Source organism: Panicum virgatum, chromosome 1K (genome assembly GCF_016808335.1).
Source record: "Panicum virgatum strain AP13 chromosome 1K, P.virgatum_v5, whole genome shotgun sequence".
In the NCBI taxonomy this organism is placed as follows: domain Eukaryota; kingdom Viridiplantae; phylum Streptophyta; class Magnoliopsida; order Poales; family Poaceae; genus Panicum; species Panicum virgatum.
Window position 1 is genome coordinate 48184843 of NC_053136.1, and position 19672 is coordinate 48204514.

Consider the following 19672-nt stretch of genomic DNA (forward strand, 5'->3'; position numbering starts at 1 on the left):
GCATTGTATTGATCTTTTATGCAGGCACCCATCAAGTGAAAAGTCTAACCGTTTTTTCTTCCTGATCTGAACTTAATTTTCTTTTTGGTGGAGTTTTGTGATGATTGATTTAATGCAGCTCGCTGGGTCAACCCCAGTGCCGCAACCGTGGCAGCCTGCTGGGTGATGAATGCTAAGGCGCGCCTTTTTCCCTTAGCTTTGAAAATGACGGCCTTTGAGAATTTCAGAAAGCCATGACTATACAATGAATCTCTTCCTATTAGAAAAATGACATGACAAATCTCGAACCACCATTTTCTTGCATACGATAAGTATACTGTATACGTACTTGTCGGTACCCCAAGACTGGGGTACCCCCTCTTGCTATGTCTAGGCAAGGGTTTCGTAGTTATCCTTAGCTACGCCCTGACGGCCGAGCAGCCGGACCCCTGTGGTCCGGAGCCCTACTCTCCCGGCAAATGGCCCCGGACCCGCTCCCCGCTCGGGGAGGGTCCGGTGACGCCACATGTCCAGGAAGGAGGTAGCCCTCCGCCGAAACCGCTGGGGGCCCCGGACCCCCGCCGGGTCCCGGACCCCCATATACTATCCGGACCCCTCAGCGGGTGGAACCGACACCCCGCCTGGGTCCGGAGCCGCCAAGTGTCCACAGGTGCGGGCACGCGCGCGGTACCGCTTGGCTTCCACTGAAAGACTCGCCTACCTACCGCATTCAATGCGGTAGACGGAAGTGCGCCTTACCACAGCAGAGCCCGAGGCGGCTTTTGCCAGGTTGCACTGTTGATCGCATGTTACCAAGGCGCATAGTATAGTCGCTGGCACCGTCCACGCCGTGTATGTCAGTATACTATGCCAGTTGGACACGACGGCTCGGCTTCGCCCGTTCTGACGTCTACACGGCAGACCCAGCAGTCTACGCCGCAAGCTACATTGCCCCAACGAGCGCCTCGCCGATGGGACAAATAAGGACTCCCCTCGGTCAGAGAGTCTACAGGGCGATGAAGCATATCCGAGAAGAGATCCTCACCCACTGTAGCTCCATGGAAGCTTCCAGTATACTATACATCCACGTTAGACCCACCTGTCGGGGTCTAACGACTGTGTACGCATCCCCTTGCTCTATAAAAGGGAGATGCCCGTTAGGAAAGAACTCAAGCCACAGCTGGGCAGAGGATAGACTCATTCATACTAAGAGCAATTCATCTCACAGTAGACGTAGGGTATTACGCTCCGGCGGCCCGAACCACTCTAAATCCGTGTGTTCTTGCGCTCTTGCCTCCAAGCTAGATCGGCGTAATCGCTTTGCACTTCCCCGAGTACTTCCCCTCGGGGAATAGGCGGGTGCGTTCCGCCACCCGGCTGTGGGTACCCCCAAAAGCCCATGACATTTGGCGCCGTCCGTGGGGAGGTGCAAGCGTTGGCTAGATCTTCAGGCTTCTGAGGCTGAGCTCATCCTCTGCAACGGCGATGAGAAGATGAAGAGAGGCATGGCGGCACCTACGCCGCATGTCACAGCGCCGAGACAGCGGTGCCCTCGGTACGGCAGCGCACGACAGCGACGCCTGCTGTGCGTCGCCACTGCGACACCTCAGAGCCGACACGGTGGCGCGCCGCGGAGACGCCCACTATACGTCACCCTACAACACCTCTGCGTCGGCTCAAGGCTTTCTCTCAAGCAACCACCAGGACTCCCCTGCGGCGGCATGGCGTCGGCTCAAGGCTCTCTCTCAATATGAAGCCTGGAGCCGACCGCTGTGGCCCGGGGGAAGTCTACCGCCGTCTCCTCCCTCGCCAGGACCGAGTCTCTCTCGGTGCTGCTGCAGACAGGATCCCGCCACCAGGCGCGGGGGCCTAATGCCAGCACCAAGGTCGAGCCGGCGAACGACCGCCCTTCACCACGCCCCGTACTCATCCAAATGAGCACCCAGCTCGAGATGAGCGATCAACGGGCTGGCGTCAGACGGCGGCGGCTGGGCCACTCCCATTCAAAGCCAAAGAATTTGTCTCTATGCTACCTAAGCATATGACAGTTCTTAGGCAGGGAAGGGCCCCCTGAGCTCCCGAGGTGACGCTGGATCATGCTGTGAAGGCACGTCCAGGGCGCCTTCGCCCCCAACAGCTGAGAGGAACCTCCAAGGTGGCAGCTCCACTACGGCCAGCAACGTGCACGCCTTACGGGGCAGCGGCTGTAGGTTATCACTAGATAGGGCTGAGTTGGTTTCTACTTTGTAATGATATGGTGCCTACGTGTGGTCCAGAGCGGTAAAGGTCCGCCCTTGTAAACCCGACCTCTGGCTTCATCGCACAAACAGACGACACCAGCAAGTGGTCCAGAGCGGTAGAGGTCCGCCCTCGTAATCCCGACCTCTGATGTACACCACGAGTCAAGCAATAAAGGAGATTCGCTTTCTCAGTCCTATCTTTACTTTAACCTAATAGCACTTGTTCGTTCAACCTGCATGTTTCTTTCTTCCGCACGGAGTTTTTTCTTTAGTTGCTAACAATCCAAAATCGGGTTACTGGCTTGTGGTCAGGTGAGGACACCCCTTCTAGCTGGAAGGTAGTTCGGACCTCTAGGGACCTGCTCCGGAGAAGTGGTGCCCATATCCTGGGGTAGAGAAGCTCCGCGTAGCATAGCCTGGTAATGTACCCTAAGCCTACGTACTTCACTACCTTGTTACGAGTCCCCTAGTATCCGAGACTGCTGTCCCTAGAGGTCCCGGGCTCCCTTCTAGTATAAGGCCTGGTTCCCTACACCTCACTGCAAGGTCCGGTGGCGTAATTCATGGGATCGGCAGCAACGCTCCAAGTCCACTCCGGTGGCCCGCTCCGGCGGAGACCGCACGCCACGGTCGCTCCAAGTCCACTCTGGTGGCCCGCTCCGGCGGAGACCGCTTGCCACGGTCGCTCCAAGTCCACTCCGGTGGCCCGCTCCGCGTGGAGACCGCTCGCCATGGTCGCTCCAAGTCCACTCCGGTGGCCCGCTCCGGCGGAGACCGCTCGCCACGGTCTCTCCAAGTCCACTCCGGTGGCCCGCTCCGACGGAGACCGCTCGCCACGGTCGCTCCAAGTCCACTCCGGTGGCCCGCTCCGGCGGAGGCCGCTCGCCACAGTCGCTCCAAGTCTACTCCGGTGGCCCGCTCCGGCGGAGACCGCTCGCCACGGTCGCTCCAAGTCTACTCCGGTGGCCTGCTCCGGCGGATACCGCTCGCCACAGTCGCTCCAAGTCCACTCCGGTGGCCCGCACCGGCGGAGACCGCTCGCCACGGTCGACTCAAAGTCCACTCCGATGGCCCGGTCCGGCGGAGACCGCTCGCCACGGTCGCCAGGAGCCAGGTCCGGGGAAGTGATTCTCGCTCCCTGAGTGGTCCGAGGTCCGTGTAGCCGCTTGGCTTGGTTCCGTACCCCAAGCCTACACCTTCGCCGCCCTACGGAGAGCACTCTAGTACCTCAACCTGGCAAATAGGTGATCCGGCCTCCAAAGGGTCCGGAGCACCCGCTCACGACAAGAGCATGCCGACACAGTCAAGCTGCGTGGAAACACATCATAATGGTGGCCCCACCTGCGGGTTCGTACCTCTCCCGAGGTGGGCCCGGGGGCCACTGTCGGTACCCCAGGACTGGGGTACCCCCTCTTACTATGTCTAGGCAAGGGTCTCGTAGTTATCCTTAGCTACGCCCTGACGGCCGAGCAGCCGAACCCCTGTGGTCCGGAGCCCTACTCTCCCGGCAAATGGCCCCGGACCCGCTCCCCGCTCGGGGAGGGTCCGGTGACGCCACGTGTCCAGGAAGGAGGTAGCCCTCCGCAGAAATCGCTGGGGGCCCCGGACCCCCGCCGGGTCCCGGACCCCCATATACTATCCGGACCCCTCAGCGGGTGGAACCGACACCCCGCCTGGGTCCGGAGCTGCCAAGTGTCCACAGGTGCGGGCACGCGCGCGGTACCGCTTGGCTTCCACTGGAAGACTCGCCTACCTACCACATTCAATGCGGTAAACGGAAGTGCGCCTTACCACAGTAGAGCCCGAGGCGGCTTTTGCCAGGTTGCACTGTTGATCGCATGTTACCAAGGCGCATAGTACAGTCGCTGGCACCGTCCACGCCGCGTATGTCAGTATACTATGCCAGTTGGACACGACGGCTCGACTTTGCCTGTTATGACGCCTACACGGTAGACCCAGCAGTCTACGCCGCAAGCTACATTGCCCCAACGGGCGCCTCGCCAATGGGACAAATAAGGACTCCCCTCGGTCAGAGAGTCTACAGGGCGATGAAGCATATCCGAGAAGAGATCCTCACCCGCTGTAGCTCCATGGAAGCTTCCTGTGCAGTATACTATACATCCACGTTAGACCCACCTGGTGGGGTCTAACGACTGTGTACGCGTCCCCTTGCTCTATAAAAGAGAGACGCCCGTTAGGAAAGAACTCAAGCCCCAGCTGGGCAGAGGATAGACTCATTCATACTAAGAGCAATTCATCACACAGTGGACGTAGGGTCTTACGCTCCGGCGGCCCGAACCACTCTAAATCCGTGTGTTCTTGCGCTCTTGCCTCCAAGCTAGATCGGCGTAATCGCTTTGCACTTCCCCGAGTACTTCCCCTCGGGGAATAGGCGGGTGCGTTCCGCCACCCGGCTGTGGGTACCCCAAAAGCCCACGACAGTACTCTTTATTGTCAACTTATATTTAATTATATAAATATGGTACATGTATATATATGATATCAGTCAACTGCCCCAGTGTCCCTTTTTTTTGGCACTGACCTTTGTACAGTACGTGTTCTCAGAAGAGGACTGCCCTGCTAGAACATGGCATATGCTAATAATGCAGACTTTTTTAAGCGAGAAAATAATTATTTATAAGAAGAATAATTGATTATTAAGAATAATTGACGGGCAGTTTGACTTCAAAATTCAGGAGTGTTCATTCAATTGGATACTGTTAGTTTGACGAGAAGCAGGACAGGTGGCAACTATGATCCATGTGCTTCAATCAGCTTCATAAAACCCCACGATACACACTGCCGAGCTGAGTCAGCTCAATCATTTGTTTATAGGGTTAGTTGGATCCATGCCACTACAATTTCACGATTTTTGATTTTATGTTGAAATCGATGCCATTGAGTGGCATGATTTTCAACGTGAAACCCAATTTCACGGAGTTGTGGTGGCATGAATCGAATTTTCCCTTGTTTTATAATAGTTTGGAGTCTGAGTTTTAACCACTACTTGCGGTACTATGTATGATAGGACTACTGGTGCTTTGGTGCCCCCTTCCGACCACGAAAGATATTCCTGGTGGCAGTTAGAACCATCGCAGAAGACTCCTATCATCCCCGCTTCTTCTCATCTTCTTCCTCCCGCCTCCCGCATCCCCGAGCCGCCGGCCTTCCACCCCGCCGCCTTCTTCTTGACATGCTCACCTGGGATTCAGCCCCGCCTGGCCGGCAGCACTCCCGCGTCGTCACGCCGCCAAACCGCCACCATCACTGGGCCACCGTCACCCCGGACCTCCCCCTCTATAGCCACCGGCTATGAAGCCCCTACCCTCAGATATCCGAAACCCTAACACTAGCCATTGCCTCGACCACCACCCCGACCGGCGGCGACCACGCCACCGGCCGTTCCCCCCACCTACCACGCCTCGCCGGCGACCACTCCTCCGAACCCTAACCCCGCAGCCTAGACGGGGCGGCAAGGGGCGGTGGCGGCGGCGAGCTGTAATGAACATGTCACCATTCATGCCATTTCGAGTGATTTTGGTGATCGAATGACAACGCAATCAATGGGACTAATGATTTTGTTGAGTGAACATTTATAGATCCCAGGGATGATGTAAAAAGGCCATACAAACAAATACACGAAGAAAGAACTCAAATAAATGCTGAATTGGACAAGTTCTACTGAAACCAGTAGCACCGGAAGAACCGATGCTATAGCATCAGTGCATCCGATGGTTGTCGGAAGATCCGACGGTCTAGCTTTGGTGCAAGACTGAACGCCTCTGGAGATCAAGTGAAGAAAGAATGAAGCACCGGTTGAACCGACGGTGTCAAGAGAAGCGTCGGTGCAATCAACGTACTATGTTCCAGAGATGATGTCAAGCGCGAGGGAGCCACGCCTTCAGCACCGGTTGAACCAGTGGAGTGTCGGAGCAAGGTGTCGGTGCAATGACGTCAGTAAGGGCAACGGCTACATGGAGATCAAGAGGCACCAGTTGAACCGACACTAAGTCATCGGTTAAACCGGTGGTTGCCAACTTAGCTGCAGAAGTGTCAAAGTTGCCAACGGCTACTTCAGAGCGCAGAGTGACCGGAAGAACCGACGCCCTATGCATCGGAACTTCCGATGCCTACGTAGAAACTGGCTAACGGCTAGTAACGACTAGTTCGAGTTGGTGGCCTATATATATGAGCTCTCCCGACCATTTGAAGCTTGCTGGAGTTGCTGAACATCCCACACACACACCCAAGAACATCTCCAAGCCATCCAAGAGCATAAAGATCAAATCCTTAGTCCTTAGCATAAGCTTTGTGAGTGTTAGTGCAAGGTTAGCTCTTGAGTGAGTGATCAAGTAAGGTTTAGATCCTTGTGCTGTGGTTCTAGAGTGAACCAACATTGTATCTCGGTGCGCTGGCATCCTTGGAGCTTTGGTGGCTCGCCGGCAAGTCAACGACCCTCCGGCTTGGTGTGGAGCGGCGTCGATGACATTGTGCGGGGGACGTAGACCCCTCCTTCGTGGGCAATCTCCCTTAGTGAAGATCGGGATCAAGGTGACCGTGATTGTGTTCACGAAAGAGACTTGATCGCCGGGAAATGATACTCTTCGTGAGTGCTTCAACAATGTGGACGTAGGGGCGCCTTTGTGGCAATCCGAACCACGGGATAAATCCTCGTGTCGAGAGTTCGCTTCCTCTCATCCCTCTCCTTTAGCTTTCGCGTTTCATATTACAACTTGTGTGCTTTTACTTTCATAGAGTAGTATCTTGATAGGATTGGCAATAGGTTGCAAAATTCTTTTGGGATGAGGATTTTACACTAAGGTGAACCGTAGTTGCACATCTAGATAGTTTGTTTTAGTTTAAGATTTGTGCAAACTAGTTGGAGCCATAAGTTAAGGTTTTAATAGTGCCTAATTCACCCCCTCCCTCCTCTTAGTCCAGAGCACCCGATCGCTTTCACGAGCCGTAGTTGAGTCTTCTGCGATAGGCCACATTGCACCCGCGCGTGTGACCTCTATCATTAACGTGGCTTATGTGTTACTACTAGTTCTTGGTGCCTTAAGTCTCCCTGGCTATGGCTTGCTCTGTTGGTTCAGATTATGATAGAATAAAGACATCCCAACTTTTTATGTAGGATGGTTTTTTATAGCATTAATCATATCGCAATATTCTCTCCATTTGGGTTGTTTGGTTTCAGTTTATTCTCTCGCACAGAACACTATTGAATCATCCTAAATCATCTGAATTTTACCAACCAAACAGAGAGATTGACTTTTAGCTTATGTGGCACCATAATAAATGAGAGAGTGGATAGAGGAGTAAATTGAGTCTCGTACAAGATCAAAGATCAAGTGTCAACATGTTGTGCATTGAGAGTGAGGTGGGTCTTCGTAATAAATGGAGGAATAAGTGAAGAAAAGACAGTAAGTTTAATAGGTCTACACAAAGTCATTGAGTTTAATAGGTAACACCAGGACATCATAGGTTATAATAGTATATTTTTAAAGGAAGTATCTTGATGATATAACAGACAGACATAGACATTGCCCTAGCAGGAAGAGACTGAGTTGCCATTGCCCTACCAAAGCAACACGATACCATATGCTTTTCGTATCGGCTCCCCCAGCCTAGGAGCCCAAGGAAACACAGCCCGACAACTAGCCCAGCCAACTATAGTAAACGCTCGCCCTACGCTGACTGAATTCAAGACGACGACCGGAGGCGTGGGGGAGATCGGCGGCGATGGCGGCCGGGGAGCGGGACGGCGAGCAGGGGCGGGCCCAGGATTTGAAACCTGGGTATTCAAAATCTTGAAGAGCAATTTTTCTACAACCTAAATTCTAGTTTTTTTTGCGAAAAAGGATGCAACCATGTATTAGATGAAAGTAAGCATAGTACACCCCTTTCTTGTGGAAAAGACCCTGATGAAACACAAAATTACAACAAGGCCCAACCAACCGCTACTGTTCTTCTTCTTCGTCGAAACTGGGAGCCGTCGGTCTTCCGAACGCAGCGAAGCGCACCACAGCAACCAACCACCATCCGCAGCCATCCAGAACGAGGAACGGACACCAAATAAAAGACTGCAAGATATCCTCGATAGTAGCCCATCAACCGTCGGAACCATCGAACTGGAGCAACCCCTCGCCTCATCGTGCCCAGTCGCCGCAGACCGCCGCACCACCAACACAGAAGTGCCCGAAAGCAAACCCAACAAAGACAAAGACAAGAACCAAAACCACCACCGACAATGGCCAGCGGTGAACTCCTGTACAAGGCGAACTCCCAGACCCGACGCCAGCACCAGAGCACACACCGACGAAGGAGAGAGAAGTCTGGAGTACCTTATTCCACAGAAGCGACGCCAGCTCCCTTATCCAAGCGCCGTCGGGAAACCCTAGCTCCGCCACCATCGCCGGCGACGAGCGAACCCTAGGACTAGAAACTAGCTATCCTATACTAGTCCGCACGTCGATTCCCCCGTCCCCCTTCCTCTCCGACGGCGTAAGCCACCGGAGAGGAGGAGGGACGGCGGAACCGCGCCGGAAGAAGCTCCGCCTCGCGCTTCGCCTTTGTCGCCCGCACAGCACTGTTGGGGAGATAAGGACGGATGCGAGAGGAATGCTGCCCTCATTGGTAACCTAAATTCTAGTTTTTAGCATGTCAAATTGATTATAGCATAGCTTATGCAACTGACATACAAGTTAGGTTAAGAAACATAACTAAATTTTTGAACAACCACAAACTTAGAGCATCTCTCCAGCAGTCCCCCAATAATCCTTTCCCGATAACTGGTATCGGGAGATGTCCCTATACAAGTTTTAAGATTATTGAGGGACTTGTTTTTGCAGTCTCCCAATAATTTTCTCCCAATCCAATTATTTTATTGGGAGAGTCACAACTCTCTCTTTATTTAGGGAGAGTTGGGGTGAATTATTGAGTTGTTCCAATAATTATTGGAAAAAGAGAGATTTTAGGAGACTGCTGGAGAACTATTTTCTTATCTAGTCTCTTAATATGGTAGTTGGATTGAGGATTGAAAGACTACTGGAGATGCTCTTAGAAAAAGAAGGAAGAAGAGCAAACCACTGGCTGATGCCCTGTCGTTGTGCGCTTGTCGATGAGCTGCTGCTCACCGCCGCAGAGGCGCAGCGCCCCTGCAGGCCCTCGCCCTGCACGCTGCACGCACACGTGCTGGCGCGCTCAGCCTCCACCGGACATTGTGGAGGCGCGGCACCCCTGCATGGATGCGCGGCTGCCGCAGAGGTGCGGACTCAGCCGCCGCCGACCAACGTGGAGGTGTGGCGCACCTGCAGGCCCAACGTGTGCACGTGCGGCTGCCGCCGGCCGCCGCGGAGGCGGACTTGGCCACCGCTGGCTGCCATTCACTGCTCGGTAATGCCCGCCGCCGCCGTGTATTCAACGATGGGAGCTAGGGGCAGGGGCATGGCCGCATGGGGAGCAGCTGGGCTCTTGGTGGACCTGGTGCAAAATTGGGCCATTCTGAGCAGTCGTGTAGGAGAGGAGGGAGATGGAGACAACCCTATTTTAGGGCCAGAAGAGAGGAGGTTGACAATCTGTTACGTATCTTTTTCATATTTTGAATACCTAGAAAGGTATATACTATCTATATATAAAAAATTGCTCAAAATAAAGGGTATTCAACTGAATACAATTAAGGTAGGCCCGCCCCTGACGGCGAGGGTAGGCGGGCGCACGCGGCCATGGTGGGCTCGCAGCTCATCAACGCCGGTTACCACGTGGTGGCGAAGTTGGCGCTCAACGTCGGCGTCAACCGCGTCGTCTTCTGCGTCTTCCGCGACCTCCTCGCCCTCGCCGTCCTCGCGCCCCTCGCCTTTTTTCAACACCGCGGCTCGCACGCCAAGGCGCTGCCACCAATCACCTTCAGGCTCCTGGTCTCCTTCTTCGTCCTCGGGCTCACAGGGTAAGCCCACTCATCGCTCTGGGCCTGACGCAATGCTGGAATCTGGAACCAATGCTGTTTGTTGTCGCTTGCAAATTTGCTTCGACGGATCTGCGTGGCTGGTCTGCAGAATCTTTGGCAACTAGCTGCTGTTCTTGCTTGGCCTCAGCTACACCAACCCCACCTACGCCGCCGCCATTCAGCCCTCCATTCCTGTCTTCACCTTCATCTTAGCCGTCATCATGGGGTCAGTGTCTCGTTCAGTCATGGCAATTGGCACTGCCGCACGGCAGTCAATTTCACTTTGTTATTAATTCAAAAGGAAAAAAACATGTTCAGGACTGAAACTGTGAGCGTGGTCTCCACTGAGGGCCGCGCCAAGATTGGTGGCACAGTAGTCTGTGTGCTTGGTGCTGTCCTCATGGTGCTTTACAGAGGACCGGCGCTGTTTGGTAGCGGCGAGCTTGAGCTTGATAGTCAGGGTGTCATGCCTGCTATGTCACAGCTTGAGCCAGCCAGTTCATTCGGGCTGCAAAAATGGCATATTGGAGTGCTGTGCTTGATAGGGAACTGTCTCTGTATGGCTACTTACTTCGCTTTGCAGGTATTCATTATTTGTTGACTGTCAATCCACTGTTTTCTTATGCACTTTTGTGGTGGTTTATTTCGATTGATACACTTGCTTGCTTATATAACGGGAAAAAAAGAAAAATCTTGTAAGCTATTTCAGTAACTTGAGAGAATGCCTATAAGTGATGCTGGCAACATTTTGGTGGTCTACCTTGGTATTTTTAGGATTTAGTTCAAATCCAAAAAGTGCTCTCCTGCCCATACAGGCATACAGCCTACAGTCTCTCAGCCTCTTTGAAATGTTTTATCTGAATTCAATTTTAAAATGTTGCCTTTCAGTGTACTGAAACCTATGCTAATATGTAAACGTGCTAGAATTCCTTCTGCAGAATGTTTCCGTATCTTTTGTAATTACTCTATTCACTTTTGTTCTAAAGCTATTTCAGGCACCAATTTTGGTGAAGTATCCTTCGAGTTTGTCACTGACAGCATACTCATACTTTTTTGGAGCTATCCTGATGGTCATTTCTGGAGCTCTTGCAACAAATGATAAAGATGACTGGTCTTTGACCCAATCGGAATTCGCTGCTGTTGTATATGCTGTAAGATCTGCATTAAATTTACTGTTACCATACGTGTTTACTATTTTCTCGTATTTCTGCAGTTGGCATGCCCACATTCTTACATCATTACATGCATGGCATCATATGCATTCAGGGAAAAAATGCATGTGAGAACTTTCTGTTGCTGCTGATCAGTGCATTGAAATGCATCCATCTATGGGAACCAAAGACCATTGACCAGGATTCTGCATCTTAGTTGTGAAACGAATACACTGATTGCCCTTTTCTGGACAAGAATAAAATTTGATAGATACAAAGTTTCCTGCAGATACTCATTTTTCTCTCGCTTGTTCCAGGGTGTTATTTCGTCTGCTCTTAACAATTGCCTATTAACATGGTCCAACAAACTTCTGGGCCCTGCTATGGTGGCACTGTATATCCCTCTTCAACCAGTTCTGTCTGCCTTGCTGTCGATGCTTTTACTGGGAAGCTCAATTTACCTGGGAAGGTGTGAATAAGTTTGCTAGTTATTCTGCTACTTATTAATTTATATATATATGTCCTCTAGCAGTTATTGTGTTAAGTCTCTGAATTCTGAAGTATAATCCGCCACGTCTGTTTTCAGTATTATTGGCGGGTTTCTTATCATCTCTGGTTTATATCTTGTCACCTGGGCCCGACATAGAGAAAACCTAACTGGCACCGGACCATCTTATACAAAATGCACATTGGAGCCACGTGACAGTGATTCTCAAGCTGCAAGGAGCGGAAACTTGGTCTCCGAGTCCTTTATATCTGGAATGTACCATCTTGAGAAATTGGTGGTCTCTGGTCTGAATCTATCCTGCATCTTCTTCCTTCTGGTTTGTATCTTTATTACCGATAATAGATACAGAAGTATGCACTACAAATTATGTTGTCTATCTTCCGTTACAAGAGACCTGACAAGCTTAGGTTTATGTCCATTGTTTTTTCTGAGGCTGACAACAGTGGTTGTTGATGGATCACGGATGATCCTTGCACCAGATGCAAAGTCAGTTCCACTGGCTAAGTGAAATCAATAGCATGTATGATGTATCTGTTAAATTCTTACCATATAGGAAATTTTGTGTTGCAAATTTTGTAATTACGAACATGTGTGCTATGCATACAAGAAATTCTTGGACCGATTATTGGCAATTACAAAATGAGAGACAGATTACTATGAGGGATATCCTTTTATATGTAAGCAGGGCACTTGTCAGGAATTGCAGCCATGATCTGATTGTATTACATTATCTATTTCAAGTTCTGTTACACAAACAATTTTTTTTAGAAGTGTTACACAAACATTGGTTGAAGTAGACGCAGAAATGCAGCAAGTTTTCTCACACAAAAAATTTAAAAGTCAATGAGATGAGATGACCTGGTCAATGAAAGATTTACCGACCCGGCCCACACCTATAAGAAATGCCCGCCCACACAGTAGTGCGGCCCAACGGACAGGCGTCAGCCCGAAAATTTAGAAAGGCAACGGCCCGCTGCGATATATTCTTAGCCCACTAGACCAACGGAAAAGAGCAGCCCAACAGGAGCCAGGAACCACTCAAAAAAAAAAAAAAACAGGAGCCAGGCACATCCAAGGGGACGGCGACCGCCCACCGGAGGCGGAGGGAGATCGGGATCGGCGGGGGATGGCGGCGCGGGAGCGGGACGGCGAGGGGAGGCGGGCGCACGCGGTCATGGTGGGCGTGCAGCTCGTCTATGCCGGGTACCACGTCATCGCCAAGCAGGCGCTCAACGTCGGGGTCAACCGCGTCATCTTCTGCGTCTTCCGGGACCTCGTCGCGCTCTCCGTCCTCGCGCCGCTCGCCTTCTTCCAGCACCGCGGCTCGCCCGCGCAGGCGCGGCCGCCGCCTCTCGCCTGGCGCCTCGTCGGCTCCTTCTTCCTTCTCGGGCTCACTGGGTAAGCAAGCCCCCAACTAACTGAATGCCTACAGCAAATGGGGACTGATCCGCAATGCTGAATTGCTGACTGCTTACTGCTTTGCCTCCTGTCCTGTGTTTGGTCTGCAGCGTCTTTGGCAACCAGCTGCTGTTCTTGCTTGGCCTCAGCTACACCAACCCCACCTACGCCGCCGCCATTCAGCCGTCCATTCCCGTCTTCACCTTCATCTTGGCCCTCATCATGGGGTTGGTCTCTCAGAAGCGACACTCCACACAAATTCACACTCCTACTTGTACTGAACTTAGAACATCCCTCGTTTCAGGACTGAAACGGTGAGCTTGGTCTCGAATGAGGGCCGAGCCAAGATCGGTGGCACAATCGTCTGTGTGCTGGGCGCGGTTCTCATGGTGCTGTACAGAGGCCCAGCTGTGTTCGGTAGCAGCGAGCTTGAGCTTGATGTTCATAGTCATGGTGTCATAGCTGACATGTCACAGCCTGAGCCTGCGGGATCGCTGGCATCTGTGTTCATGGCATTTGGGCTGGAAAAGTGGCACATTGGAGTTTTGTGCCTGATAGGGAACTGTCTCTGTATGGCTACTTATCTTGCTTTGCAGGTATTGGTGATTTTCAGGCTGCTGAGATACTTGCTTGCTAACAATCGAGATGCTTGGTACTTTAAATCTTTAGTTTCCGATCAAACGTAGGTGCAGTGCTAGTTCTGCATGCCTCTGAGTTATATCAGTAATTGAAGAGGAAGAATTATATGGCATTAAGTCTTCTGAGAGCATTATATTTCAATGTATGTTTTAGTCTCAATAGCTTGTTGGTAGCTTTCCCTGCTTCTGACACTTGCAGTAGCACTGATTCAGAGATTCACAGCACACCCAACATGCTGCATGGCCCGGTCATCAGAGATTTAGATCATTCAATATTGAATTTGTCCAAGGTTTAGATAGCAGCTATAGATGATTGTCATGGATTAAGCCAAATACTTACATTTGGCGTCGCCTTTTGCATCTTGTCTTTCACTTTTTCAGCACATTTAGATTTGTTTCATAAAAAGATCTCTTATTTATTATTCTTATCTCATTCATGTGCCGACATTTCAGGCTCCAATTTTGGTGAAGTACCCTTCAAGTCTGTCATTGACTGCATACTCGTACTTTTTTGGAGCTGTTTTAATGGTCATCTCAGGAGTTTTTGCAACAAATGATAAAGGGGATTGGAGTTTGACTCAATCTGAGTTTGCTGCTGTTGTATATGCTGTAAGCCTTCAATTATTTAATGTCCTTATATTATATGTTCCTAGTTTGTCATTTTGCCTGTCATACTCTTACATCATATTCATGCGATGACTTACATGTTAGTACTTGGTACTGTTGCGGTGAAATAGGATCCTGCGTATGTGACAGAATTTGAGATTCTGCATCCATGCTGTTTTTTTTGGTGTGGAGGAGTCTCCGGTTGCAGTTCAAATTAGTCTATGTTGGCCATAAATTAAGTAGTTGATGCATTCCAACACGCTACTCAAACTCCACATTTCTTCCCTTATTCCAGGGAGTCATGGCATCTGCTCTTAATTATGTTCTATTGACATGGTCCAACAAAATTCTGGGCCCTGCTATGGTGGCACTTTATAATCCTCTTCAGCCAGTGGTCTCTGCTCTGTTGTCTATGATTTTTCTGGGAAGCCCAATTTACCTTGGAAGGTAATACTGATGCTACCACTTCTTGTACTTTTTCCTTTACATTTTCTTTCATTTTGTGTGTGTGAAGAATACTGTTTCAGAGTGTCAGCTTATGTAGTACCATAATTTTCTTGCATATTGTTGTCCTACTCACATCCTAACATCACTGAACTGTCTACTAGCAATTCATATTTCTCATTTCTTTTGATTTGAACTCTGATGTATGATCTGCATTGTTTGTTTGCAGTATTATGGGAGGGCTTCTAATCATTTCTGGTTTATACCTTGTGACATGGGCACGGCACAGAGAAAAGTTGAGTGGCATTGGAGTATCTTATGTAAAATGTGCATCAGAGTCGCTCGACGGTCCTTCTCATGTTGCAAAGAATGTGCCCTCTATATCTCTTTCTAAGCTGTGGGATGTGCCACATGAATCTTGAGAATCTGGAGGTCGAGCTTGATCTATCCAACTTCTTTTAGGTACCCCGTCTTACTGAAACTCTGGGTACAGAAAGTACATATAAAAAATTGTGAAATACTGCAGAAGTTAATCCTGGTGACAGTTAGAGTATCTTGTAAAATTGTAGCCTGCCCTGAGCAGTTAGGTTAGTCGCAAGAGAGATATAACAAGTTAGGTTAATGTTCAATGGTTTCGTGAGACTTTAACTCTGCTGATGTTGAATGGATGATCCTGTTAATCTCTACATACACATAACATTGTAGACATATATGCAAAGAGCAGAAATCACACTGTATGTCTGCAAGTGCCTGCAGTTCGTCTGATCACATCGTCCGCAATTTGCGCCATTTCTCGCGCTAAGCTCTCAGTTATGGAAATGGCATGTTTTGCTGTCTTGGGCGCTTGGCACGTTTTACATGTGCAAGAGCTTCGATTCAGCAATTTCCCCGCCAATATCATTGTGTGTTGTCGGTTGATCCCTTGAGTGTCGGACGCCGCGTCGGTTGAGTCGCCTTGGTCCCACCCAACTGATGGGTTGGCCCTGTACGCGTGCAGTGTTGACAATACCATGAAATGGATCCAATGAAAATTGTTGGTCCAGTGAACCTGGTTAAAATCTTTGTGTTACCATATCAACTCAAATCACGAAACTCTTGTATGGGTTCTGCTCCATTTACAATACAACAATTCGTACACTCGAATGCTATACGAGACCTAGAGTTTTGTTCATACTATGACCTACTATTCAGTATCCAGTTTGTGTGTGTTCTCTTGGAATCATGTTCTTGTCATTGCTGCTGCGCCTGGAGCTCGGCCTTGGTGACAAAGAGGCCGTGGAAGCCGTAGGGGACGCGGGCGGGCAGCTGCACCTCGGCGACGATGTCCAGCTGCGGCGACCTCGCGTCCATGACCACGAACCGGTTCTCGCCGGTGCGCTCGTTGTGGACGTAGCACACCACGTAGCCGTCGTCCTCGTTGCCGTCCCCCTCCACGTCGTCGGGGACGAAGAAGGGCTCCCCGGCGAAGCACCCGGCCCCGAAGTCCCGCCGCGCCACGGTGCAGTCGCCCGTGCCGGCAAGGTCGAGGTCCAGCTTGGCCACGCCGCCGATCTTGGGCATGGGGTCGCCGATGCCCAGGTACCCGTAGCGGTTGCGCCGGCCGAGGTAGCCCGGGTGGATCACGCCGAAGTCGAGGTTCCCCGCCGAGAGCGGGGTGCGCGACACGGCGCCGGTGCGGAGGTTGACGCGCACCTTCTCGACGCAGGAGTGCACGAACTCCATGCGCTCCAGCGCGTGCTCCACGGACAGGACGTTGGGCGCCACCAGCACCAGCTCCTCGCCGCCGGCCTCCTCCCACGAGTTGAGCGTGTGCATGATGTTGAAGCCCGGCACCTCGAACCAGCGCATCTCCGACTCGTCCGTGGCGTACTTGGGGAGCACACCGATCCGGGGCACCTTGCCGGAGTCGGCCCCGACGGGCGCGCCGCCGGCCACCATGCCCATGGGCTGCATCACGATCTGGATCTCCGGGAAGATGGCGTACCGCTCGGTGACGGCGAAGTCGTGCAGGAACGACGGCTGCTGCACGGAGAAGATGGGCACGTCGGGGCCCTTGTTCCCGGCCGGGTCGAACCGGAAGTAGGTGACGAACGGCGGCACGGGGCCGTACCGGAACGCGAACACCTCGCCGGTGACGGGGTCTTTCTTGGGGTGCGCGGTCATGCCCATGAAGAGGCGGCCGCCGAAGTCGCACCGCCCGTGCGTGGTCACCTCGCCGGTGGCCGGGTCGACGCGCACGGCGTACGGCAGGTCGGACTCGCCGAGCGCGTAGAGGCGCCCGCCGAAGAAGACGAGGCTGGTGTTGGCGAGCCCCACGCCCTCGGCCGGGTTCATCTGCCCCGTGAGCACCCTCGCCGCCACGACGGCGCCGCGCGCCAGCCCGCCCAGGCCGTGGAAGCCGGAGAAGACGCTCGGCATGACTGGCGCGCCCGCGTCGCGCTCCACGAGGTACTTGTACGTCTGCACGTACCGCGAGCACAGGACGGGGTCGGACGGCGGCGACTCGGACTCCACCGCCGGGAGGAGCAGCGAGTGCAGCATGCCGTCGCCGTCGAAGAGGTGGTGCGGGCCGCGCGGGAGGTGCTGCGGGTTGGGCCCGTTGCGGATGTAGGCGCCTCCGGCGAGGCAGCGCGGGATGGCGCCGCGCACGACGGGGCAGGGCGTGGGCGGCAGCTCGTCCACGGGCGCGAAGTTGGCCGACAGCACGTGCCGCGGGTCCACCGACGGCCGCAGCGCCGGCGGGTCGACGAACGTGTTGATCGCCTCCTCCAGCGCGCTGCAGAGCGCCATCGGCAGGGACGCGGCAGCCGGGGAGGGGCGGCGGCGGGGCTGAGCCCGAGCCTGGCTCGGCGCCGGCGCCCTTCTTGTTCTTGCACTTGCAGTGCCAATTCTTGAAGTGTTAGTCGTGGCCGCCACGCGCTCTCCCTTGTCCTGTTGCTCGTCCTGCTTCGGAGCAGTGGACTGGACATTGTCGGTGGCCGGAGGGGAGGTGACGACGGTGGCGGCGGTTGCGGCGGCCGACGGGGTGCTCTTCTTCTTCCTGTAGCTGGAGTTTTGTGCAGCAGCAGAGGCAGCAGGGGAGATGTAGCCAACTCTCCTGGACGATCCTGAAGGATGCGCAGCCATGGAGATGTTAGAGGAGGTGATCAGTGTTCTCTCCATTCTGCACCCTGCAGATTTCTGCAATCTGCAGATCAAAGTGAGCGAACTTGGATCACAGCCTAGGCCTAGTAGGTGGTTGGGTTGCTGTCTAATTAAGGATCTGCTTCCCAAATGTGGGAGCTAGTAGTGGTTTTGCCACTGGCATATAATGTGGCTATTTATAGGCCTATGGCCTAGCACCTGACCTGAGGATCCAAGATGATACTAACACTGTGTTCGGCAGGTGGTTCCAGCTCCAGCCCAACAGTATTTTTCTCTCACACCACTCCAGCCACCAGCTCCAGCTCCAGCCAGCCCAACAGTATTTTTCTCTCATACCACTCCAGCTCCAGCCTCCAGCTCCAGCCTGCCGAACACAGTGTAATCCTGGAACTGGTGGCTGATCCTTTGTCATAAAGAATGACCCTGCAAAGCGAACACATTTTTGCAAGTCATGGAGATTTTGGAGTACATTTTATCTTTAAAGAGGGCATATCACTCTCGTAGGCATGCATGTATTCTGTAACGAAAGAAAAAGAAAACAAAATATCCTTAACATGACATGCATGCAGTAACTTTGTTCGAAAAAAACAGATTTATTGCTTTTAAGATAACTTAGATTTTCATTCTGTTCGGCAGCTCCAGCAGCCTCTAGCCCAACAGTATTTTCCTCTCACACCATTCCAGCACCAGCTTCCAGCCACCAGCCAGCCAACAATATTTTTCTCTCACACCACTCCAACCACCAGCTCCAGCGAACAGAGTGTTTGTATTTGGGTAAGTCACCGGTGTTGAACGCCCTATGCTGTGTCTATCGATCTTTTTCTTTTTTTCTTTTCTATTTTTGTGATGTAAATGTATTTTTGTGTGTGTAACTAACTTGTTTGCAATGTCGAAACATTTATTGTTTTATAGATTAAATTTTTTTGTGATGTTGATTTATTTGTTCGTGATATTCATCTTTTATTACTTATTCTATACAGTTAAATATTCGTGATGTGTAATATTTTATTCGTTGCATTACTATTTGTTCATGGTGTTTAACTTTTTGCCCGTAGAAAATAATTATTTGTTTATGTTATTAAAATATTTGTTCCTGTAAGTCAAACAGGTGACTTACAGAAACATAATATCTAAGTCACCTTACGAGGAGATAGATTAAAAAAAGCAGTATTTTTTGGCAGATTCAAAATTCTCCTTTCAACTTTGTTAAAAATACTCTGTTGCAGTATCCTAGTTTATGATGGAAGAGGGCACATCTGAATTCTGAACCTCCGTGAATTTCCAGGCACATATCAGCCACAGCAGAACAGTTCTACGTTCATGTCATTTTCCCAAAATGCCATTTTTTTTGGCAATTTGGATGTGGATCGAGGGGGCCCGCTGTCGATGTCGGCTCCTTGAGAGCATGGGCAATAATTCAGCCCGCGCGGTCGGCTGGGAGCTCTGCTCTGCGCCTGCTGCTGGCTGGGAGTGGGCGGCAAGGGGCATGCGGGGCCACAAGCAGAGGCGCACGCGCCCGCAGCAGCCGGCGGCAAGCGAACCGCCCGTTCTCTTCTCTTTCCTCTCTTCTCTCTCCTCCACGTGAGATTCCGCCGACTCGCAGCCTCTCATAATACCTG

The 19672-nt window shown here is 51.9% G+C and overlaps 2 protein-coding genes and 1 pseudogene across 2 annotated transcripts; 2 read left to right on the plus strand and 1 right to left on the minus strand.

Moving 5' to 3' along the window:
- The first annotated feature begins 9919 nt into the window (after positions 1–9919).
- LOC120649399 lies at positions 9920–12499 on the plus strand (annotated as a pseudogene).
- Positions 12500–12851: 352 nt separating this feature from the next.
- Positions 12852–15674, plus strand: LOC120649410 (WAT1-related protein At5g45370-like). Its single transcript, XM_039926204.1, has 6 exons — positions 12852–13221; positions 13332–13448; positions 13526–13817; positions 14313–14468; positions 14761–14912; positions 15139–15674. The coding sequence occupies exons 1-6, from the start codon at positions 12950–12952 to the stop codon at positions 15329–15331; spliced, it is 1182 nt and encodes a 393-aa protein (XP_039782138.1). The 5' UTR covers positions 12852–12949; the 3' UTR covers positions 15332–15674.
- A 266-nt stretch (positions 15675–15940) lies between these two features.
- LOC120649390 (9-cis-epoxycarotenoid dioxygenase NCED1, chloroplastic-like) lies at positions 15941–18241 on the minus strand. The gene has a single exon (XM_039926183.1). It carries the CDS (start codon positions 18069–18071, stop codon positions 16140–16142), a length of 1932 nt encoding a protein of 643 aa, XP_039782117.1. The 5' UTR covers positions 18072–18241; the 3' UTR covers positions 15941–16139.
- Positions 18242–19672: the final 1431 nt, after the last annotated feature.

What these genes read in the sequence shown, in the direction of transcription:
- LOC120649410 (XM_039926204.1), top strand. Translation starts at nt 12,950, where the DNA reads ATGGCGGCGCGGGAGCGGGACGGCGAGGGGAGGCGGGCGCACGCGGTC. An exon ending in ATCTTGGCCCTCATCATGGG is followed by an intron (nt 13,449 to 13,525) that starts GTTGGTCTCTCA and finishes CCCTCGTTTCAG; the next exon opens with GACTGAAACGGTGAGCTTGG. An exon ending in TTGCTGCTGTTGTATATGCT is followed by an intron (nt 14,469 to 14,760) that starts GTAAGCCTTCAA and finishes CCCTTATTCCAG; the next exon opens with GGAGTCATGGCATCTGCTCT.
- LOC120649390 (XM_039926183.1), bottom strand. Translation starts at nt 18,071, where the DNA reads ATGGAGAGAACACTGATCACCTCCTCTAACATCTCCATGGCTGCGCAT.